Source organism: Amblyomma mixtum, chromosome 10 (genome assembly GCF_055824585.1).
Source record: "Amblyomma mixtum isolate Tamu chromosome 10, ASM5582458v1, whole genome shotgun sequence".
Classification (NCBI taxonomy): domain Eukaryota; kingdom Metazoa; phylum Arthropoda; class Arachnida; order Ixodida; family Ixodidae; genus Amblyomma; species Amblyomma mixtum.
This window is the reverse complement of record NC_143021.1, coordinates 125,279,408-125,304,953: the sequence shown is the minus strand read 5'-3', so window position 1 is coordinate 125,304,953 and position 25,546 is coordinate 125,279,408. Positions and strand designations below refer to the sequence as shown.

The following is a 25,546-nucleotide window of genomic DNA, read 5'->3' as shown; positions in this document are numbered from 1 at the left end:
GAAAATAACCATTACTTTAATCAATAAAAAAATAGCATTTTAGTTCTACAGTGTACAGCGGTGCCCGAAACCTCAACATCAGAAGCTCAATCAATCAATCAATCAATCAATCAATCAATCAATCAATCAATCAATCAATCAATCAAGTTAACATCTTTTCGGTCAGTAGGTTCTTTCATCATTGTCCAACGTTTACAGAAATCACATTGTACCTAGATGGCTTGCGGAACAGGTAGAGCGGCTTTACCCAAGCAGCACACCAACAATGGACCGACGCTGGCATAATGCTGGTCAAAATCGGCTCGAAAGTCGTACCGACGTCGGCATTGGGGCAAAAAGTTACTTTTTCCAACCTTGGCCTGATGTTCGGACCAACACTGAACCGACATTCATGCCACTATCAGACCACTGTTCAGCCGCTCTACCAACACTGAACCGACATTCATGCCACTCTCAGACCACTGTTCAGCCGCTCTACCAACACTGAACCGACATTCATGCCACTCTCAGACCACTGTTCAGCCGCTCTACCAACACTGAACCGACATTCATGCCACTATCAGACCAATGTTCAGCCGCTCTACCAACACTGAACCGACATTCATGCCGCTATTGTACCCACTTTCAGCCGCTCTACCAACACCGGCTTGACATACCACAATTAGGCCACTGTTCAGCCTTTCTGCTAACGCTTGCCCGAAGTTTATGCCACCATTGCATTTCCAGTTCAGCGAATATTCACATTCCAGTTAATGTTCGCATTGGGAAAGCCATGGGTTTTGGCATTGCAAAGCTGCAATCATCTCTTCTATACACATGCACAACAAAATGAGGCAATGAAAGAATCCAACTGAGAAACAATTTATTAAATAATTAGGCACCGTGGCTGGGGACGCGCGGTTGCGCGAGTCCTGCGAGGCAGCGAGGGCCGCGCAGGAGGCGGGACCTTGGGAAGGAGCCAGGGCCGCACAGGAGGAGGATTTCTGGGAGGTGGGGGCCGCTTGGGGAAGGGAGGGCACTGTGCTGGGGGCTGAAGCACAGGGGCTCGCAGTGGTTGCCAGGCCGGCAGCGGTACTTGGCAGAAACGCTTCGGCAAAACGCCTTTTGCGTCCGCCGCCACGGTCCACCGAACCTGGCAACCACTTCCTAATAAACCCCTGCGCTTCCACCACATCCGCCCCCGTCTTCTCACAGATGGCATCTGCATAAGATAAGCGTTCATTTTAGGCCAGCAGAAAAAGTTTGCTCGTTCACAGAAATCAAGATTATTTCAGCAACAGAGAAAACAGAAAAGGCCACAAGTACATGTTAACTCAAAGTGCGTGCCAGAATGAAAGGACTACAGTATCCAAATACAACTTGAGGGGAAAATCCACCTGAAAGCTCTTCTAACCAACTGTATAAAGCTGCTGCGACATGACGGTCGACCACTTTGCACTACTAACATATGGGAGCACAAATGGCTGGCAGATACAAGGCACGACTACGATCCATGACAAGAGATGGATGTGACTGATGGGAGGGCTTTCTTTGAAAGGCATCTGCTGACTCATATATCTTCAGATGCACATGGAAGAAAACTGCAGATGACTACCCCCATAAAAACAGTAACAAAATATTCACCTGTAATGAAAAAGAAAACTGGTAAAGTATCAACTGAAAAGAAGAAAAGAAAACAAAGCGCAGCAGAACCTGGTGCATGTTCTTCCACTCATCTTTTAAAATTCAGTTAAAAGCTACTGCAACAACATACTTGTTGCCACCTTGCATAACTTCAGGGCAATAAATGACCACTTGCCCTTGCGGCCATGGAGGCTGTACATCCTCTGTACAGCCAACCCCATGATGGCGGTCATTATGTTGGAGCCTACCTCCCTCAGGCCCTTGCTCCCCAGGTGGACCAGCTGCTTTCGCTGAAAAGAAACACCACAGGTGCACAAGCTATTAGGCACAAACATCAATTATAATTTCATTTAGTTTAACAGAATCGAATAGCTAAGGCAATTGTGTGACTACCTGTCAACAGCCCATGCGAGTACCTACAATCATAATGCATAATTTCTGTATGATACAATAGCTTGACTAGTTGCTACCAGCAGAAAGCACCACCACCAATATGGACATTCTTTTTTTTCCCAGTTTACTAAGAGCAGGGAAACTTTAGCGATTAAGCAAAGGTGGCCAACTCCTACCCATTATGCTTTGCATCTTGGACATTATTATATTATAACTATAATGCTTTTTGCAGATATCTATGTGCTGGATGTGTTTTCTCTGCACAGCCGTTACGCTAAAATTGATTTGGTTTGTAGAACTTAAAGTTCCAAAGTGACTCAGGCTATGATGAGGGACACCATAGTGGAGGGCTCCGGAAGTTTCGACCACGTGGGGTCTTTAACATGCGCCACTGACATCACACTGCACACGGGCGCCTTGCTTTTCGCCTCCATGGAAAACTGGCCATCACGGCTGGGTTTGAACCTGAGTCTTTGGGTTCAGCAGTCGAGTGCCCTAACCACTGAGCCACCATGGCGGGGCTCACTACCCTGAAATTGAGCAGTCTAATTAATGCTATACAAAGGGCGCTTATTTAAATCCCCAAGCACCTGAGTAAAGCTGCGTGCTTAGCAACCACATTTAATTAAACGATGTTGCTTGTTTTTGGCAGCAGATTAAGTAATGAAATGTGCATAATGTGAGCAAAAGACAGGGAAGAGGTGGGTTAAAGCTGCCCCATTATTTGGGAAACCTAGCCGAAATTAAAGACGCGCTGAGAGAGGACCAACTTCCAGCTGTGTTCACAGCAGTTCATGCAACAGTATATTAACCGAAAGCTCAGCTTCCTGTAAAACAGACCTTACAACATCCTTAATGTTAGCTACAAAGTCCACTGCTGAACTAAATTAAAACAGCACAACAATAAATGACAAATGTAAGGAAAATGAGGGGCTCGTTATGAGACACATACGAAGAAAGGCAGCCACAGGCAACAAAAGCATAGGGGATTTTTTTTTGCTGTTGATCGATGTAAAACAATAATGTAATCACAGAAATATTTGACTGAGAAAAAAAATTTGTTGGAACCAAGTCTGTTATGCAACGACCGGCCACCGGCAGAGCTCTGGAAAACTACATCGAATGACATTGAGTGACACCATCTGAGAGCAACTGCCCCAAAAAAGCCTGTGACTGCACCGCCAAATACCAAGCTACTACAAGATGTGACAGGTGCAATGCTTCGCACAGAACCAGCATCAGTAGCTTTGTTTGCTGTTTAGCGCTCCTTCTCGCCTAAACGCTCTGATGCGACAGCAGTCTCGCAGGTGGCATTTTCTTTGCATTGCGTGGCTGAAACATGATGTGACAACTGGCACTTGCCGTAAGCAATATTGCGAGCACCACATGTTCAGCACTGCTACTGAGCCCAACAAATTGATAGGACCCAAAGAGCAGATAAAGAGAGTCCCCTAACAGCTGTCCCGACACGTGATGCAGTTTTTGCAAGCTCTGCTACCGGCTGGGCATTGCGTACCACTTTTGCTTCCAACAGTAAATCTCACCACACAAGGAATCGACAGGGCGTTCCAGTGAACACTCTCAAAAATTCCTAAAGAAGCGCAAGTTCGATATGGGAAAACAATTTTTTTTTTTGGAGGAACGATCTCTCAGCAGTGGTGGACATAATTTACTGCATAACTGTGCGTGTGTACCTGCAAATATTTCTTCTATTTTGAACTCCCTATTCTTAGGAATTCCTGAAAATGTTCACTGAAACAGCCAGTGTGTATATCAGCAAGCAACTTTCATGAACAGGACATTTACATTAACAAAACACACTGTGACAGCACACTCCAGCACAACAGTAGGAATTATATCTATGAAGAGCATGTTATTCACAGAGCACGGCATGCAAATACTCTTGGAGCTCAACATTTCTTCACAAACCTCGGAATTACATTAGGCATGCAATTCGTTAGTAGGCATTCATTTTTTCCAGACACAAATTATCAGAAACATTAAATCACCAGTCCAGCAGCCACGCTGTCGTCCTGGACGGCAGCTTCCGCAGTGTCCAACTGCTCGGGGGAGAATGCGGGCAGTGCAAGGGTGGGAGGCGGTGGCGAGGGGGACACTGGCCGAGTCCTCTGCTCCAGCTGCCGGTCTGACCGCAGCAGCACGTGATCCTCCAGCCTTTGTAACCGCTGCATTAAGTCGCGCTGCTGCTGTCGGACCTCCAGCACCAGGCGCATCAGCTTCAGCAGGGTAGCTGAAACTGAAGCAATCAACAATTTCAGTGAGAGCAGGGTTAACCTGGGCGCAATAATATCATTTGCGCACTGAGGTACAATAAAGAACAATATGAGGCTAACAGTAGGCAGCAACACACTCTGTACTATGCTCCTAAACTTCCACCAATTTTATCCTCCAAGACACTTCTAATTCATGTTCTATTCCTTGCTAGCCTAATTTAAATGCCATAAATGTCACCATGCACTGACAAACACCTAGGTGAAATGGAGCTGCTCTATGTGTGATAGCTAGCACAGAACCTGCAGCCTTGTTGTGTAAAGGACTTCTCAGTCTATGAGCTTCGCCAATTTTTACATTGGTTCATGGGCATTTCCACTGCTATTGCACCATGGCAGAGATGGCAGCAGTTAGTCGCAAATGGATTCTTCCAGTGTCATGAGAAGCATGTGCTAATAGAAACCAGAAAGGAGAGCAGGCCTGTGCCCTTAATATAGCATTGCACCATTTGGAAAGTATTGCTTACGGCAACACCCACATTGGCCAAAATGCTGGAGGTAGACATCTGTTCTAACTGCAAGTGCTGGCAGGGATCAATGCATTAAAACTGCAACAAAGATAGCCCTTATGAAATTATAGCCCTTAGCTGACAAGCGAAATGCAACAAAGAGGTGGACCAAACGTTTCTTGCTAGGCACAGGAGGTGCCAAACCGTTGAGAAATAAAACAAGGTCACATTTATCTCTTACCACGCATCGATTTTGCTGCAGGCAAGACAAGACTAGGAGCCAGCTGATGTGCTCCACAAGGCAGTTAGGCTGTTCAGTTCTTTCCTAAGCAAGAGGTCCTCCTTCAGAGCATGCCACTATTATTGGCTGCATATCTCCTTCAGCACCCTTTATGGGAGCTTTGTGATATTGCAATTAATTTTTTTCAGCACATTTCGCTGCATCCAAGGCACTGCACTCACTTCCAACCAATAAACTTTTAAAATACTTTGAAAGACAATGAAAAATTACAATATGGGCCTTGCTGACCTGTGTGCCTCTGGAAGCGACCAAATTATGCTGGTAAGGAAACAAATGCACAGAACATGGGACTACTGTGTAGAGTGCAATTTGTAGGAGTGGCTTCCTGGTGGTGATGTAGGCAGAGAGAGGCAACAGAAATGCCAGGATCCAAAAGAACCCAACAAAAGCACAACATACAGCTCTTGGGAAGGGCGCACAACAACCAGTCCACTATGAATCACAAGAGAAAGCAATGGAAGTACTAGGTTGTAAATTCCAGTACCACTTCAGTTCAATACAATCGTTTTTGAGAAATACATGTGATGATTTTCAGAGTGACCCCTTTCAAAGCACATAGTTTGAAACTAGAAATGTGCTCCTAGCACCATTGCAAGAGCCACTGACGAGAACTCCATGCAAATATCTTCCTGAATAAGTATATTCTCTAGATCTTTCTGGGCCTGTTGACTGCTGCTCGGCAGCAGCAGGTACAATGAGAAATTTAAAATTTGCTGTTTTTCTATAAGACAAAGCAGATCTAGCTTCTACATCTTGTCGTGTGACTTGATACTAGACAAAATAGGAGTGTAATTAAAAGAAAGGAACACAGTGAAAAGATGGGACAAGCAGCATTTGTCCTCTCCTCTCACTGTGTCCCCATGTTTGGCTTGCATTTCTCTTTTTGCACAAAAGTAAACAAAGTGAAAATCTCACCATCAACAGTCCCAGCTGTCGACTCCTCCAGCTCGCTGGGTGGCGCACTGTTTTCGCTCACGCTCTCCCCAGCGTGATTCAGTGGGGCTGAAGATGAACATGTGTCATTGATGGCAATCCAGGAAGTACAGAACACACTACTGTGTACAACTACAATGTCACATTTCTATCCTAATTGAATGCAGAAATGCTACTTCAGGATATTTTTGGAGAAGGGACAGAACAGTTGCATGGCCAGGCTGTTTTGCATACAGGTGATCTTAAAACACAATAGACACAAAATTACGAAGTTCAGAAACAAATTCCTGGTTATATAGAGATGCCCCCCAGGCAATAGTAACACTTCCTTTGGCCGAAAAGATATTTTAATTTGGTTTCAATCACAGGCTGTACAAAGACTTCATAATTCAAAACCCACCAAAACCGACACCTCCATGACAAGTAGTTGACGTGACAAACAATGTCACATCATGCAGATACCTATGACACATAAAAGAACGTTGTGATCCGACTGCGGCGGCGCGTTTCGATGGAGGCGAAATGCAAAAGGCGCCCGTGTGCTGTGCGATGTCAGTACATGTTAAAGATCCCCAGTCGGCTGAAATTACCCCAGGGCGCTGCGGCACCTCTTTCTTCCTTTCTTCTCACACTCCCTCCTTTATCCCTTCCCTTATGAATGTCCACCGAAATGCGAGAGAATTACTGCACCACTTTCTTTCCTGAAAAATCAGTTTTCAATTTTTTAAATATGTGTCTATAGTACTTCAATAATTACATTTCTCATGCACCAGCATGGTGCATTGGTACCGTATTTTCCGGTGTATAAGACGCGGCTTTTTTTCAAAAATCTTGCTGGTGCGTCCTATACAAGGGTGCGTCTTATATGCGAATTTTTCGTTTTTTTTAGAGAGTTCAGAAATTACTCAGGTTCATTTTCAAGCTTTCTTTACCGAAAAAATATCACTACCAATGATGCGGTTGTAACACGGTTAATACTTCAATACAGGGACCACCGTGCGCAACTTTTTTTAGGTGAACTTTATCATGAAACGACGGGGATGACGACTTCCGGGATCACAAACACACCACCGTTTCGGAGGCCCCAAGCAAAAGTAATGTGAAATGCCAAAAGATGACAACAATCACGCTTCTCACCATTGTCATGACAAGCCAGGACAAGCCGGCGTTCTTATTTTAGCCACCCTTTCCCATTTTGTTTGCTCCATGTACGTAGTGCGAACAGAATATTTCAGTCGCGTTGCCACCAGAAATGGGCGAACTTTTTGATAGCGCATCCGAAGGTGAAGACTTCCAAGGTTTTAAGTAGAAATAAAATGTTCTTATGGACATATGGGAGAGTTTTTACGTTTTTCTTTCTTTTTTCTAAAACGTGGGCAGGAATGGTGTGAGTGTTGCCTTTTTCGACCACTTAGCGTTGCTTAAGAATTTCTCACAAGTACGGTGAATTTCATGATGGTCGCACAAGCGTGTTTAATTGATCCTCACTAGCCCAACTGGGTAAACTGGGGTGCGTCTTATATAAGGGTGCGTCTTATATAGCAACTTTTTCAATTACAGCCTGCATATATGGCGGGTGCGTCTTATACACCGGAAAATACGGTACATTTAAGGACATAAAAGAAACTGTCATGGCGAAACCAAAAACAGAGAGCGGAATATATGTCATGTGAATAGAAACCTGTTCGCAGTACTGTTAACGTGGGTAAGAGAGTTTGCCACGAAATGGTTACTGGCAGATTCACTGCTGATCTGAGAGCATGGCAAATGTAAAAAGCTGATGCCAAGTCTGAACACGTTCTATTTCTCTGCAAGTGCAATTAGCTACGGTGGAGTTTTTTTTCCCAGATTTTGCAAGCATACTACCATAAATCCCCAATCAAAACTAACACAATGTCGACCTTACATTAAATAGAAATGAGAAATGGTGTTTTAGTTTTAAGGCGGTTAACATCCAAAGACGACTCAGGCTATGAGGGACGCCGTAGTGAAGGGCTCCGGAAATTTCGACCACCTGGGGTTCTTCAACGTGCACTGACATCGCACAGTACACGGGCCTCTAGAATTTCGCCTCCATCAAAATTCGACCGCCTTGGCCGGGATCGAACCCGCGTCTTTCGGGTCAGCAGCCGAGCGCCGTAACCACTGAGCCACCGCGGCGGCTTAACAAATGAGAATTCATGTCGTACGTGGTGACGGCAGCTGTACAACATCGTTGTGGCCCTTATTTCCTAAAAATAATTGCACATGAACGTCTTGTTGAGTATGCAAAATAATTTCTCATCAATAAAGAAATATGAGAATTTCAATTACCAGAAACTGCCGAGCTTTCTAGGGCTGAAGTGAACTCGTAGCGCCGCACCTTTTTTTCGGCGCTCTTGTAGGATCCTGCAAACATTCTCAATATCTCGACAAAAACCATGTCATCTCCAAGCAACAGTACGGATTTCAAAAAAAAACAAAACAACTGAGGCCGCCTTAATCAAAGAAGGCGGCCTCAGTTGTTTTGTTTTTGAAAACATAGAAAATAAACTGCTAACAGTTGGCATATTCCTTGATATGAGGAAAGCGTTTGACTCGGTTAACCATAAGATATTGCTTGAAAAAATGCGGTGTTATGGAATACGCGGCGTTCCTTTAACCTTATTTGCTAGCTACCTTGACAACCGATCTCAAACAACTATCATTAACGGTATTTCATCTGGGATCGGTCAGATTGTGTCTGGTGTGCCACAGGGCTCCGTTCTAGGACCAACGTTGTTCTTATTATATATTAATGATATCGTCAACCTTCGTCCAGCAGACAACATTATAATCTATGCAGACGATACTAACGTATTTTTTTCAGGGCAAGATAGTAATATTTTGCAAGCAGCCTCCAATAGTTGGTTATCCCAATTGTCTGTTTGGTTAAAATCAAATAGGTTAGAACTTAATGTCAGGAAAACAAAGTACATACTGTTTAGAGCCAAAAATAAGGAAGTTCCGAACAACTTCCAAATTCACTTCGAGCAAGCTCCTATAACTCGTGTCAGCTCTACAATGTTCCTTGGAGTCATTTCTGAAGAACATTTACTCTGGACAGATCACGTAAACTACGTTAGCACTAAAATGGCTCGCTCTGTTGGTATCCTAAATAAATTTCGCACAATACTGCCTCGAAAATTCAAACTACAAATTTATTTCTCTCTAGTCTTTTCGCATGTACAATATTGTTTGTTGATCTGGGGAACGACTACCTCAACCAATCTTGTGAAAGTACTTACTTTACAAAAAAGAGCTGTACGAGCGATTTATAACTTACATTACAGTGAGAGCACAGGTCCTTCCTTCCTCAACCATAGACTGCTAACCATCACGGCCACTTACCACAAGAAGCTTGCTGTTTATATCAGAAACCTTATGAAAGGAAACTGGCAGACTTTCGAGAGCACATATTTAATTGCCCAAACAGCATACAGTCTTAGGCACCCTCAATACCAAGCATCAAAATCCTGTACAAACTATGGGTTCCAAAAACTAACTCACATAATTCCTCATACATTAAACGCCTATCCATATTTAACAGAATTGTCACTACAAAATATGTCCGAGGTCAGATTTAGGAAAACTGTTCATGAATATTTTTGTTATAGCTATTTGTGGTGTGTTTTTACCTAATCAGTTTTTGTCTGTTATGTTTTGATCTTAGTTTTGTTGTGCTTAGCTCTATGCATGCCTGATCTCTGTTTCGTTGTCAATATATCCGCTGTTTTTCTTGTTTCTGTTACTTATGGAAACTTTGTACCATTGCCAAGTGCCACTTTGTTTTTTGTTTTTTACATGGGGAGGGCAGGCCTCTGTCAGGCGCTACTAGGCGCCTTTAGCTTGCTCTCCCTTGTTTGCAGTCTCTGTACTGGCCAAACAAAACCAATAAATGAAAATGAAAAATTACAAATCAAAAACCAAACTCTTGAGCAATCTACATGAAAATTCTACTTCATATGAAATAAAGCAACATTTCTCACATTGCTGGGATCCATTGACACCACACTACACACACACACAAAAATAATGTGAGTGTATCATGCTGGTATTTCAGGATGAACATCTTAGAGCAGCCTGATTGTTAGAATAGACAAGGAAATGCTCCAGCTCATTTTATATCGCAGTTTACTGTGTTTTATATTCCAACCAATTATTTGGCACATTTCAGGACAAACAGGTCACACTGCAAGTCACGCCATTATGCACGTAGTTTAAATATGCTTGCTTTCTGGCATTTGTAATTTCCAGGTAGCAAACAGCATATATAAGGCCAAGGTGCAGTGTGGCAATGACACAGGCATCTTACATCCCTGTCAGACGGGCATTTCGAAGGCTCTCAAACTGATAGTCTATCACCTCGCGCTGAGCGCTGCTACAACGGAAGTTTTAATGGCCATTGAGTATATAGTCTATAGAGTCAAAGCAGTGTGGAACTCTTTAGCGAGATTTCAAGGGCCCTCGAGCATTGTACAAGGTTGTTAGCATTGTTTCGAGCGGCACCAAAGCATGCTCTCATGCATGATATGTTCACAGTAGAAAAACGTGAACAAAGATTACCCTCCCAAATTTTAATGCAAGTACCAAACTTTAGCTTCTACAATGATTTAAAGATTGTGTCAGTCTGGTTTAAAGTGCATTACTTTCATACTCGGCATTGCAGAAGACTGAAACACCAGCGGTATTAGTATTCCCAGAGCACTACAAACTGCGACAGCAAATCACCTAAAACGGCAGTGCCTTTCAAGACAAGGCAACTGACCTGCAATAACTCAAAACCTCCTACGATCCCAAATAAGGCTGTTTCTGTGCCGATGCTCGAGAAGCTGCATGTGTGTGCGCACATGTTAGTCAAACACACTAATTTTTTTCGGCTGGTAAAGCCCTTTTGTAAAACCATGGTCAGTGTGACCATTACCAGAGCATGGGAAATGATGGCCGGCACACGAAAGCACGCGGCGCTGCCACCCCAGTCCTACCACGGTAGATCCCGAAGTGATCCAAAAGCTTCACTGCCCACACTGACCAACAGCCACTGCTGTCTCCATTTCACTTCACCCACAGCCGATTGTGCGGCAGTGACAGGATCCCGAGGTTCCACTCGCTTTTCTCAGTGCTTGTTAAGCAAATCACTCGTGTATACAATTAATGAGTGCTTCAAGATTCCTGCAGGAATGCACCGATTCGTAAATTGCAAGTACGTACACCCCAGCGTGTTTGTTTACAAAGCTAGTGTACAAGTGGCTGTATATTGCTCATTTGTACAGGATGAGACGCAAGGTAAGTTCACATTACCAAAAATGTTCTCTTCTGTTTCTCACCAGTCGTAGCTTTATTTGTTCACACACTGTAACAGTGCTGCAAGAAGCGTCAAGGATGTGACTTCCAACATTGGGATATTAGAGGATCTCCGCTTCCCGCTTATTACATGTACATGCTTTATTCGATATGACTAGTACTTAATTTTAAATTGTTTAATCCAGAAGCATGCTTGGTGACCATTTGCATTAAATAAAGGCTCCAAATTTGTTGCCCACAAGCAGCGCCGACTCAGCCTCTGGTCTGCCGAAGACAGATCGAGTGACCATCCGCCGGCTGGTTTCATCGGTCGCAGGCTTTAGGCGATCACTGGTTGCGCTGGTATCGTCACCGGTATAATGTGAAAGATTGGTGCATCAATCAGCTAAGGCCTATACCGCCCAGCCCACCGAGTGCAACCATGCCTTAACTATGCCAATAGAAACATACATTAAGTTTATCATTTTAGCAGAGTAACACGTTCAAGACAATCCCGCATGAGGTAGGACCACTACTTCATTTATGCACAAAAGGAAGGAGACATGTCCTTTGACAGTGTAGCCTGCATTGCAGATAACGCTCTGCCATCTATTGTGACATCACATGAGCAGTTCAATATGGTGGCCACTCGCAGTGGGAACAGCTTCCCGATCACGATTTCTATCGCATTTTTTTTTTAAATAAAGCGCCCCACGTACTAATACTTCCAGGAGTGGAATCAGACTTTCATATTATTCCCAGAAGCGCAAAACTGCCTTTCCTCAAAAACCAGTTTACCAATATGTCGAATGACCCTGTCATAGCCCCTTCAAGTGCACCGGGATTTTTTTTCCAATTTCACTAATAATACTGCTGTGGCTTCATTCCTCAGCACCTAACCACAACACTGCCATTTGAGAGTGCGCAGAACTACTGCATGTAAACGCTGTTCTGGGCTGCTTTGCTGACTTGATGCCCGTTCAGCTGCCTGTATAGCAGCACTCAGGCCAACAGACCATCAGTTTGAAAGCCTGTGAAACACTCATGTGGCAGAGGCATTGTTTTATTTACAATTAAAAGTGTGATTCTGATTTCTAGGATTTAACAGCTTTAAGCTATGAAGGATGACGTAGCGGAAGACTCCAGATTAATTTAGACCACATGGGGTTGTTTAACATGCACTGATATTACAGAGCACAAGCGCATTCTGCACTGCTCCATTTCACCACAGACAGGATGTAACCTGGGCCCTTGGCTCAGCAGCATGGACCACTCAGCCACTGCGGCAGGCTTACAATTCAAACTGAACTAAATGTAAACAGCTGGATGAATTGGTTCTGAATTTGCATTATGAAACACTGTCTCAGTGCACAACAAACATGGATGAGGAAAGAGCACACAACGCAAAGCATCAATTGATGTCTGGCACTTGTATTGTGTGCTCTTTCCTCGTCTGTGCTTTTTGTGTGCCAAAACAATGTTTCATAATGCAAAAAAAAATTACCATACTAAACCTTTCTGTACAAAATATTATTAAGCATACTGAGTTCAGCACTAATTCTGGGAACTACAGGTCTTCAAAAACAAAGCACTAATGAGTTTCAGAAGTAGTTCATCAGCTTACAAGTGCAATAGCTAACAGTTCATTCTGCTCCTCTTTTTGACAGCTGGCTAAGCGGTGGCTATCAACATGACTTCTTAGTTGTAATTTAGCCATGCAGAGGTGCAGACTCAGAGAATCTAGCAAAGAGGCCTTTACAATCGCTGATGAAGCTACCATCATTATGTCTGCAATAAGACTACTTACGGCAAGTGGTAACGACGACCACTGGGCAACGCATCCACTCCCCTCCGAGAGCTGGCTTGGCCTCAGCTTTTGCGAGCCGCGTCACCTCCGAGCTCCTGGCCACAGGCCAGTAGCACTCTTAATTTTGTCTCTGTGAGCCATCCGACAGGAATGACTGCAAGGCAGTCATCCTCAAGAGGAAACTTCACCACAGCGAATGGTTTTGACATGCTGCACAGAGGAAACGCGACAAAAGATTAATGGGGAAACAAGGATTTTTACCAGACACTGTCTGTGCCATACTCTACTGGCACTTGCCTGTTTGGGTGCCGAAAACTTCACACTACCATGACAACTGACAGGTACTCTTACAACCATCTCGTTCTACTTCGCAACGCACTTCTGAACTTTCATGAGTTGAGAGTTACAAGTGTCACGAGCGCCTGCAATTTGGGACTTATTTAAACAATATTTCTGTGCCTGCTGTCATGTGAACCAAATAACATCCAGCAATAGTGGCGTGCAACTTCACTGCATTGACCATCAAACTGAGTGCAATCTACCAGGAGCATAGTGATGAAAAAAGAAACCAGTAAAACGCAAGATTGACCAAATGAGGAAGAGAGAAAACAAGCGCGTTCAATTAGCGAGCTCGAAACTAGCACTCGCTATATGTAGAGTCACACTGATCTAGACTTCGTAATACAAGGCTCTGAGTAGCGGGAAGGGACACACATAAATAAAAAGTACTCTCAATTTTTTTTCTGTAACCGATCACTGGCAGGAGCAGCATTACTTCTGGCAGTACAGAAGAATTGTGTTCATTCATCCTGTTCTTGTCACATTTCTCTCATCGCACGGAGACTCGCAACGCAACAATGTCAACACTGCCATGGAAGCATTTGTCAATCAAGCACAAGGCATGCAGGCTGCGACTCTATGACGTCTGACATGCATGCCTGAACCAAGCGATTAGCCTCACAAAAGCAAAAATTGGCGATGAAAAACACTCAACTGCATCGCACGTGGCAACTGGTTGGTCATGGGGGGCGCCGCAGAGAACGGCTCCGGAAATTTCGACCACCTGGGGTTCTTTAGAGTGCACCGATATCGCGCACAGTACACGGGCCTCCAGAATTTCGTTTCCATCGAAATTCGACCGCCGCAGCCGGGATCGAACCCGCGTATTTCGAGTCAGCAGCCGAGCGCCGTAACCACGTGACGACTGTCATTGCGATCATGATCATAATATCTATACACGTACATAAATGTACGATGTGCCGTGAGAAACAAACCCTCTCAGAAGCAATGCGCCAACAAGATTTGCCGGGATAGTGCGTTCACCCTGATGAAGGAACACACAAACACACGCGACATTCAGAAGCGCTTCCCTTCGTGTACGTGTGTGTTACTTCATATTACCCCAACCCTTACACGCAGTTACACCTTGCAATGCGCCGCTGAGTTAATCAAAAGACAACTGCTGACAGAGGCCTACAGACAAGTTAGCTAAAGGGGCAACACACGAGGCGTGCTCATTGTCCTCACTCTTGACAAGTTCACAAGTAAATATTAGCTGACAACTAACATGAAAGGGAAAAAAGGACAGAATGTATACTTACGCAAGCAGTGCCTTCTGGTTCCCCTCGGTGACTCACGCGTGCCGCCACCAAACTTGAAAAAGCTTGAAGAAATAAAAATTCACAAGCGCGCGCTGCCACTGCCAAACGTCCAAACGAAATGACCACCAGCTATGGATTGGGATTGGCTTGGAACGCACGTGGGAACGAGAGCGGATGCCTACGTTTATGCGTAAAGCGGTGGATAAATACACGTTTAGTTTCGGAAAATTTCTTTGAAGCTTGTGTTGACAACACCGCCAAGAATAATTTTTATCAATTTTTTTACACTTCAATTTATTAATGAGCAAAACAAAGATGGAATGGCATGGCTACTTTTGACTACTTTCAGCTCAAGTTTTGGCTCCTTTTAAAATGTTCCCAACGGCAACCCTGCCCGCGAGTCATGCCGCGAGTACAGTGGCTGGAATTCACTGTACCGCGAGTGCTCGCGCTTGTTTTTCTTTTGTGGTGTGGAGGTGTTGGTCGTACTGCCTGTCTGCTGTCCCTTTGTGCGGCTGTTGCGGTCCTCGTCTTTCACCGCAAAGCTTCTGCATTTCGCCATGAATGCAAAGCAACGCAAGTACCGTATCGTTGAAAAAGAATACCGTGAGATCTTGCAAGATCTCGGTATTTCACAACGGCCGGTCGCATCTACGTCTTCAAGCTTGGATCAAGGCGGCAGGAAACGATCGCACTCTGAAACATCAGTCGACGTACGCACCCCCCAACTCTTGCTGCCGTCCGAAGCAACCACGCGACGCAGAAGCGAAGTGCGCGCTGAAGACGCGTGATTGAAATCTATAACCGTAATCAATATGAAGACGATTAACCGATAGCGATTAATACGTCCCTATCGAAAAATCTCGTATATATGTGTCATATGTGTCTGATTCATACGAGATTATGGAATATCTCGTATGTGTCATATGACATATGTGTCATATGACACGTTTACAATTATTGAGAAAGGAAAGGGAAGGGCTGGGGTTGAATTATAAGGCAATTAGCAATAAAATAGCTTCCATTGAAGTTAGTAAACTAAAGAAAGTAAAAAAAAATTCGGATGCGAAAAAAAAACTACGCGTCGTTCCGGTTTCGAACCACTGACCTAGAGATCTTCAGCTCACTACACTACCCACTACACCACTGCTGGCATGGCAAAAACTGCTTTACATTTCTATGACAAGACTTATGCTATGCTTCCCACTACTATAGAATTCGACGGTTAGGTGCGAGGACAAATGTTTATTTTTAAGGTATAAGGAGCTGAACTACAGCCGATTTCACTTCCACTGATATTGTGGATCTTGATGTGCTCTGTGATAAGCACTGAAAGATCTGATATTTGTATGTATTTTAATTTTCACAGCGCCTGCACCATTGATCGTAGTACTCTCATTGCGCACATATTGTTAACTACAGTCGGAGCTCTTGCATGAAAATACCTGGCGTTATTAGCTCAACTAAGCCCAGAAGGCAACATTTGCCTTCTGGCTGAACGTTTGTCCAGGCACATTGGAAACGCCTAACGTCATACTGTTTGGATAGGCGCGGTTTACAACAGGAGGGCACAAGCAGAGAATCAAGGAGAAAAATATTTGAAACAGGCCAAGAGTTTTTTTTATGCGTTGGTTGGACACTTGTTAATCACTTGTTCATCCCTTCTTTTCCGCGTGTTTCAAACAGCAAGGCCCACTCTATAAGAGGCACTCATCAGCGGCTATGTGTTTCGCACGAGATTGATGTAAGCTGATACGGTGCATATCGGAGCTCTTGTGTACGCACGAGTGTCGCCTGTCAGTTAAGGTATGCCACATATGTAATAAGTCCATACAAGTCACCTTTCCGTAGCGCGTGAACTACTATATATGCAGCAGATGTGTTCATCTGTGACATTTGTGACGCGTATGAGCTCGTACGCAGCCTATACGCGTTCATACGAGACACATTAATTTGTGACACACATGAACTCGTATGAAGTATATGTGCTGATACGAGGCGCATTTGTCGACACATATGGCTCATATGGTGCCCATATGAGTCAAACGAAGCACATATGAACTCGTATGAAGCCTATATGTGTTCATATGAGGCACATATACTGACACATATAACTCATATGGGCTGCATACGAGGCAAAGGGAGAGAACGAGTACCGTGGAGGCGCAGTGCCTTCGCATTCTTCCAATTCGAGTTCCCGCAGACGATGTAACGTTTTTTTTTCTTAAGCTATATGTATCTCTTACATAAGCGCATGGTCAGCGCTGTCCTATCATGGAGCAAACGCACGTTACTGTTTACCCATTCCTGCTTTAATGGAGTGCTCGACACGTTGCGCCATGCATATATGTTTTGGTGCTGTTCTGCAGGTATACCGCATTAACTGCGACGCCCAAGCACATCAAGGTACAGCGGATTTAACGTTAGAATCGAGAAGTTATTTTTATAAAATGCTATTTATAGTTTTTGAAATTCAGGCCTGATAAATCGGTGCTGCATATATATGTTTCTCCGACTCGCATTCTTTCATTGCACGACTGGACTTTTTACATTTACACAGAACGAAGACCACACCTTGAAGGGAGAAATAATCGCATGCATGCATGCAACTTTGCATATTTTAGTTTAAAAAACTGAGATTTAAAAAATCTCACAGGAGGTTATGCGGGTTTTTACGAAGATATCATTATCTGCGCCCCGAACTATATATGCTTATAAATAATTAACAATGTGCGAGCTATATATATGTATATATATATATATATATATATATATATATATATATATATATCGCGCCTAACGCCGCAATTGAGAAAACTAAGAAGTCACAATAGCAACTGCATGATGCTCCATAGCAGTCGGCACTTCAAAGTTGCGTTGCCTATTGCAGGAATTGGCCAGCTTCTAAATATGGCAAAGTCAATGCAGGGGAAACATTCGAGAAATTGGTCCAATACTGCCAACTTCTAAAAATGGCTGAGCCAAGGCGGGTGAAACGTCCGAGAAATTGGTCCAATACTACCAACTTCTAAAAATGGCTGAGCCAAGGCGGGGAAAACGTCTGAGAAACTGGTCCAATACTGCCAACTTCTAAAAATGGCTGAGCCAAGGCTGGGAGAACGTCTGAGAAAGTGGTCCAATACTGCCAACTTCTAAAAATGGCTGAGCCAAGGCTGGGAGAACAGAGGCAACGCGGGGCCTTCACAGGGCTGTCGTTTGCCAACTCAGATCCTACATTGGACCGATGTCATGTGCTGCTTGGGTAGTAGCAGCCCTGGTGAACAAATAATTTGTCATCGTTAGACTGTTATCATCAGACTCGCCACAGTGCTAGAACTTATCGAATCTAAGGAAAAAATTGGGGATTCTTCCTTTTTTTATGGTTTACCTTTCCTTCAATTACTGTTGCTTTCATCCTTATAAGCAACTCAGCCAGCTTTTCATTGCTCAACCCTTTTTGGATTGAACACTTACCCAGGGCCTAGGTTTTAACTCTACTTATGTCACAGATACACCCTAAGCGATTTTTTGTCGTTTCGGTATTAAGGACGATCATTGCCTCCTGGAAACGACGTATGGTGCGGGGTAATGATTACCTGCTTGAATAAGCAGCCCTCTCTAGATTTGAACTGCCAAGTGCTTCTAGCTATCTGCCAGTGAGACTAACCGAGAGACAAAGACCATTAATTTTTTCCCTCGTTGTTTGGTTACTTCCTGTCGTCATTATGGGGAGGTAAGCCACCTACGTTGATTCTTTATTTGTGGCTAATTAAACTGTGGCCTGCTTTCTTTAATAGACTTTCACGAGTAGACGCAGCAAGAGAGGGAAAACGGCACAAGATGGTCATGAAAAGAGGGCTGTCGCTATCCGTGCGAATGCTAGACTCTGCTGAAAGGAAGTTCTATAGACATCGGAGAGAATGGCTTCTTGGGATGCTGATATGTGCACACGATGCTTTTCGAAACTTTGACAGGATGAATTGCTGTATTACACATTAAGGATGGGCGCAATTTCCTTTCTTTGCTGTAATTTATTTTACAGTCTACTGGCGAACCGATGCAAATGGGCCTATGTCGGCCGCCGCTTGCCATGAAAGGAATCTAAGAATTTAAGAAGTATTTTTGAACTGCCAGTTACTACAAAAGTAGTCGTATATTCTGCCCCAAAACGCCAGCGAGTACCGATTCGGCCGCGAAGAGCTTTGCCTCAGTACACGCATTGCTGAAGAAGCATTTTGTGCGTGGCACACCGTTACATTCGCTATGTCTATGCTATCAGGCTCGCGAAAGCATTCTGAGAAAGCAGGTGATACTTAAATAACCACGCGTTTCGAGAAAGCAGCGACATTATTAAGAAAAGTAGTGGTGTTATCTTACACGAACATCTTGAATGCCCTATCTGTCCCACATATCTTCGCCCACCTATTTTAGGTCATTTTTGTCTACTGGATTATATTATTTGTGGCGCTCGGCGACAGAGAGAAAAAAGTGGGGGCGCTCAGGCTGTAGTACGCCCGACAGCTAGCCAAATAGTCAAAGTTTCGGTCGCTACTTTGGCGATACGCTTTCGTTCCTCTGTAGGCTTTGCCTTTTATGAACGAAGGTATGCCCTCGTACGTTCCTCTCGTCGAAAGAATGGCTACACCCTACCAGATGATAATAGCAATAAATTAGCACCCGCTGAAGTAGAAAAAAAGGAAAAAAACATTAATCTTTTTTGGGGTCGCCCCGGTTCCTTGTTCACATTGACAGCGGACGGACGAAATTGGTGACTTACGTACGACAGTGGTGTCGTAATTACCGGGCGTAAATATCGCGAGGATTGCCGCGCGTCTGGTTTGAAATATATGGAGCACTGATGATTTACTCATGAATAATGATTAATCTCTCCGAATTCAGTCTTGGGAAGGTTTATTTGTTATGGTAAATAAGTTAGTCACCGAAAGTACGAAGGCTCCATTGCCTTTCGTTTCGCTTGAAGTGAAGCAAAGGGTGTTCTCGCACACATTCACACAATCACGTTCTACTCAAAACTTTTAAGGTGCGGCATGCGTTGCAAGTTCTAAGCAATGTTTAGGGCAGATCCTGGTGAATACCTAACTTTACTCATAAACATAAATGCATTTGAGATAGTGTTTTCAGACTGTGACGGCCATAACTCAGTCGGAAAATGGGATAAAAACGCACCGGGCCATCTCTTATAACAGCAAGTAGAGCCACGCACGCGACAATGGTAGGTCTCATACTTTAAAACCGGTGGCCACATTGTGTTTTCTTTTAGTGCGAAAACACTATTCCGAGCAACCACCGAGCAAGTTCTTGCGATTTAGTGGGTTGAAGATTTGTGTTTGTTTCTGCCATGTGCTTTGCGATGTTTGTTGGATTGTGCGAAGTGAAAGAAGTAAATAAAAATGAATGAAATAATTATGCGCGACTGGGATTCGAACCTGCGGTAGCACGACCAGATAAGCTTCGCTGGCTACTGCGCGAGAGCACTACGCGACCGCTGAAGCCTTTTCTTTTTCATTAGTGTACTTGCTACAATAATGGGATGTTTTATGTACATGAGCTATCTGCAAACAATAAGGAAACAGCGGCACATCAATGCACATAAGGAACGAAGCGCGAGAAGAGAGTCAATTCGGTGCACATAGCTAATATATCATAACACGACAAATGTAAGTAATAAAGAACTAGAAAAAATGGCAAGGAATAATCCAGTACTAAAAGCGAGTGCAACTCCGGATAAAACTCGTTCTGGGAGCACAATTTTTTTTTCGCGCACAATAATTCTACAGAAATGGTCTTTAGCAGAAACAACAGATTCCCAATGTCGCTCCTTCATGCGTGTTTTCCACATGGGCAGCGGCTTTTACCAACGGCGTCCCAGGCTAGGGACCCGATCAGCCTTCCCTTCAACTAAGGCATTGTGGCTTTAATAAACGTTTTCATCATCATCACAGGCTGTGTAATCCAATTAAATATACCATATCTAAGGGTTCATCAACAAATGGTAGTGGAGTGAGAAATTCCACAGAACGCGGCGTCAAATTATCTTTTTTTCCGATGTCCGTTGCATGATGTCCCAGAAAAGTATTGCATCTTTACAATTAATGAAACAATGTTCAATAGCTTAAGGAGCCTCAAAAAGGCGAAACATCGCCTTAGAGACGAAAATTCCTTTTTTTTTTCTAGCTATGTTTTAACAGGTAACGTCTCACTGTACAGCTTAGTGAAAAATGTTATTGTTCAAGGTGAGAATAGTACTTTGCGTGCTCTCTTGAGTACGTCATGTCCCGTTAAACCAAAATACAGAGAGCAATACGTTGGAGGAAGAAAAAGCATACAGATTAAGTCCTTGTACAACCGTTTTCTCGGAAGAGGAACTAAGCAAAAAACGAGCCAGTAGGAAACGAACAGACAAATACTCCTTATGCATGAAGCCCCACAAACACGGACGGTCAAAAACATTAGAAGACACAAAGATGCTCGGTAAAGCATGAACTATATTTACTTGCAGGAATGCACACACTATTGGATGTGCAGTGTCCCAGAAAAACATGAAACCTGGAACCATCTGTCGGACATACAGGTGGTCTAAACCGAGGCCGCGAGAGCTTAGAGGCCAGAAAGGTTATCACGCCTCATTGATTCAAAGCATTAAGTCCACACAATAGTTGCGACAACTCTGTGGAAACGCTGGATATCAAGTGTTGTGCAATGAGCATTTTTCAGTACATAATACATTTTAGTCGCCAGAAACAGATTGCATGCGGTCGCCTTGCCAAAGATCGAGAGACCATTGGGCAAAAAACTCTAAGCATAGCGCTGAAGAGTTGCCACCCTGTCTTTCCAGTAATGTGCATTGTGCTTATAGGCATTCAAAGGAACGCCAAGATACTTGGTGGCGTACTTGTCGATTTTATACCAGCATACTTTCCAGGTGTCGTTCCCTACATACAAAACCAGCTACCGCAACTCCTAGAACAATTAATTCGAGCTCCTGACACTGAACAGAAGTCCTCCGTTCAACGGATAACCTCATCGATGCTTGGCTTATCAGAGCAGAATAACGCGAGGTCATCCTTATTGGATAATATTTTCAGTTCGTGACCAATAATACGAAAACCATTCACAGCTGCACTGTTTATGACACTTAGCCGAAGTGGTTCCAAGTATAATCCGAACAGGAGCGGGGACAGCGAGCAACCCTGTTTCACAGAGGACTGAAATCGGACTGGTTGTGAGTGAAAGCCATTAACAATGAAGCGTGTTGATCAGCTTTTGTAACAAAGGCGCATCCCAGTAGTAAGAATTGAACCAAGAGTGCCGTGATTTATAAGAGCAAAAAGAAATCAATAGGACACTCAATCGAACGCATTTGCTAGGTAAATTTGCAGTAGTGCTAATCGTTTTTGAGCTTCACTGCAATATTGCAACACCGTGCGCACTATATATACCACGTATCCCAGCTAAATGTAACCAAGCTTTTAAAAAACACAGGATGCCCTAGCCGTCTGAAACCAGCTAAGGGTTTTTAGAGTCGCGTGACCTAGTCTGCACTATTTTTTTCGTTTTTCAAGGTTAAGTAAGAGTTAAGCTTAATTAGCTAACTTTTTAATTATTGATTTGATGAACAAAATGTCACTGGAAATGTTTTAGATCGCTTTGAAAAAAAAAAACTGACTGAAACATTTGCAGCAACGTACTGTTTACGTAAAGTAGTTTTTTTACAGGCCTTAAACCGTAATTCGGACAATAAGAAAAAGCTGCCACGTGACAACGGTGCCACTTCAACGTCCTAAGATGCGCCTTAGAGATAAAAATTCTGTTTTTCCTGAAGTCCTCTCCTCGATGAGAATTTGGGTGCACATTGGGGCAGAGATGCAAGCGAGCAGCTGGTCACGTGATAACTTTCTTTTAAGGCCGATGTATGAAGCTACGTAAATCGTAACTTGACGTAAACAGCACTACTAGCGGTTTTTCGAAGCGATCTAAAACATTTTCGTTGACATTTTTTTCCGAAGTCAGTAATTAAAAAGTTAACTAATTAAGATTAACTAGCTAATTAACTCTGAAGAATGAAAAAATACTCGAGACTAGGCCGTGCGACTCTGAACAACCTTCAGCTGGTTTCACTGGACTAAGACACTTCATCTATTTTAAAAGGTTGGTTACATTTAGCTGGGATACCCGGTATATTAGACTGTATTGACTGATCCCTCAAGCCGCACGTTTGATGAGGCCCAATCAAAGTAGCGATTGCTGCTGTAGCCCATTTGAGAGGACTTTGGTGAAGATGTTGTAATCAACATTAGAAATCCTGATAGTTCTATAGTCGTCTACAATTCGTAGCTTTTACTTACCGTCAGTTTTTTCGGATTAAGACAATATGACTTCTGGTAAATGACTGTGGCAAAAATGCAGCATCAATACTGGTTACAAAAAAAATTGGAGTAAAACAGTAAATAACAAAAATTTTAATATGTTATAAAATTCCTCTGAGAAGGCCGTGAAGCCCCGGGGTTTTCTGAAGGGGTAATTGATTAATTTCATCTTCCAATTCACCCAAGGTCATAGGACTACTTATTATCGTTCACTCGTCCCCAGAAAGCGGCGAAACCATAGACACCCAGGGCGCTACATGAACATCGTCAGGAATGGTTGAAGCGGCTGCAAAGAACGAGGTGTAGTATTTTGGCAACTTGGTTACTGTTTCATCGGTACTTTTTACCAGCGCGCAACCACAGTAGAGCTCAGAGACGCGCATGGCACCCACGTGGCGACGCACATCAGGCAAGGCCTGTCTAGTTGGCTCCTCACAGTGCAAAGCGCGATTGCTGCGGGATCGTACACGGGCCGCTCGAAAGCGTTCTGCATCGAATCTTTGAAGGGGACACTACAGTTGCAATTTATTCTATGTGCCGACACACGCCTCTTGTTAAACTGTAACACATTCTCGTACTGTGTGTTGCACATCCTCTTCTTCATCAGCTAATGGGACTATCAAGCTAATATTCGTTCGCCCTTCGTACTGCATTCGTTTTGGCATGGACAACGCTCTGGCAGACAAACGACACTAGAGCAATACACGTTGGCGCTGATACATTGCTGCATAAATGCGGCAGTGGAGCATAGGCCGCCGGCGTATATTGGCATTAACGATGAAAAAGTTGAAGACGCGCACAAGTGGCTCCATGGGTCCGTAGACAACTCATTCGCACTTTCAGATACGTGGCGCTGGTGTCCACTTTGCTTTCGTTCAGTATTTTACGTTAAGCAACGCTAAACAGCCAGCCATTTTTATTCTATATTCGTTCACCTATATTCCATTCAACAAAAAAGTATTACGCTATTTTCTCCTCTTCTCAATATCATGATTGGAAATTAACGCTCCGCTATAGTTAATTCGCTTCAAGGGCTGACGCCTTCATTCATTTCACTATTTTCAACAGCCCCTCATTTCTCTTCCCACGTTTACTGAATGTCACACTAATGGTTTGGAGCGAAGGTGATTCGAATGAATCCTCATCTACACGGCCGAGAAGCCAACGAGGTGCGTTTCGAACACATGAAAAGGAGTGTGCATTGAACATGGATAAATATGAAAGTCATTGTCAAAATGGAGTTATCTGCTGTGCACTCCTCTGTGCTCATCTGTTATTTAACTGCCTGCTATTTAACCCCTCAGCTTATTCGCGTGATATGAGGTGCCCAGGACAGAGTGTGCTGCAGGACCTCCTGCTGTAAGGCTTATACTATTGTACATTCTTTATTATTTATTCAGAGGTTACCCCTCAGCGCCCATAGGCGTTACAGCAGGGGGGTTACAGCATTGAAAAAAAAATACATCCTCGTGAGTACAGCACACCTGCATTTCACTGAGTCGATTCCATACGCCTAATTTTTTAACAAAAAAAGAGTTTGCGTAAGTGCCTGCCCTTGAATGGTACTCACGACTAACAAGAAAAGGCGGGCTAGTTGGTGGTTGACAATGGAGTGCATATTGCAACCGCGCAAAACGACAAGGGACGAAGAGAGGAAAGCACAGGACAAGACGCGGAACTTCAACTAAGGTTTATTACAGAAAGATGAGATTTATACATGATTCGTAATCACACCTGATAAACAGCCACCATTACATTATACAGGCACATGGGGCGTAAGTTAGCATCTAGATAGTCGAATTATTTCTTGTATAACGATACTGAAGTGGAGCTGATTCACCGGTCCATTTCTTTTTTATGCAGTAGGCTTCGAAAATTTCCCTGCTAAGCTGGGTCGTCAATTTTTTCAAGACAATCGTGTCGCGGAACCTAGGCATGCGGTTACGACAATGGCTACAGTGTTTTGCCAGTTCCCCGCTCCCCACCAATGATTCAACGGCTGCGCGATGCTCCTGAAGTCTAACATTCAGGCAACGTCCAGTTTGCCCTATGTAGCAATTCCCACATGTGAGGGGTATTTTGTACACAACCCCAATTTTGCAGGAAACGAGCCTGTCTACGTGCTTAGTGCGGCACTCATTCTTTTTGCCACTTCCCTGCACCATATTGCACATGCGCGAAAGCTTTTTGGGCGCCGTTAAGACCACCGGGACATCACATTTCACGGCCACTTTTTTGAGGCGATGGGAGATCTGGTGGAAGTATGGCATAGCCACGGGTCTCCGGCGTTGCGGTTCTACACTTGGGCTGTGCTTCGGTAAACATCGAGCTTCCTTGGCAAGGGCTTCTATCACCGAGGTGACCATCTCTCGAGGAAAACCAGCACTACTCGGACGTTGTAGCTGAAGTCGCACACTATCCTCCATTTCATGTGGGCAAGACTTATCAAGAGCGGCGCGC

The 25,546-nt window shown here is 43.8% G+C and overlaps 1 protein-coding gene and 1 pseudogene across 1 annotated transcript; one reads left to right on the top strand and one right to left on the bottom strand.

The window, feature by feature from the left end:
- Positions 1–25,546, top strand: part of LOC149326869 (arylsulfatase B-like) — a 109,885-nt pseudogene that overhangs the window by 44,747 nt on the left and 39,592 nt on the right.
- On the bottom strand, positions 1,452–14,902 carry LOC149326870 (uncharacterized). Its single transcript, XM_089563763.1, has 6 exons — positions 14,700–14,902; positions 13,099–13,308; positions 8,304–8,378; positions 5,973–6,059; positions 4,026–4,273; positions 1,452–1,913 (listed from the first exon to the last, which is right to left on the bottom strand). The coding sequence occupies exons 2-6, from the start codon at positions 13,130–13,132 to the stop codon at positions 1,737–1,739; spliced, it is 621 nt and encodes a 206-aa protein (XP_089419889.1). The 5' UTR covers positions 13,133–13,308; positions 14,700–14,902; the 3' UTR covers positions 1,452–1,736.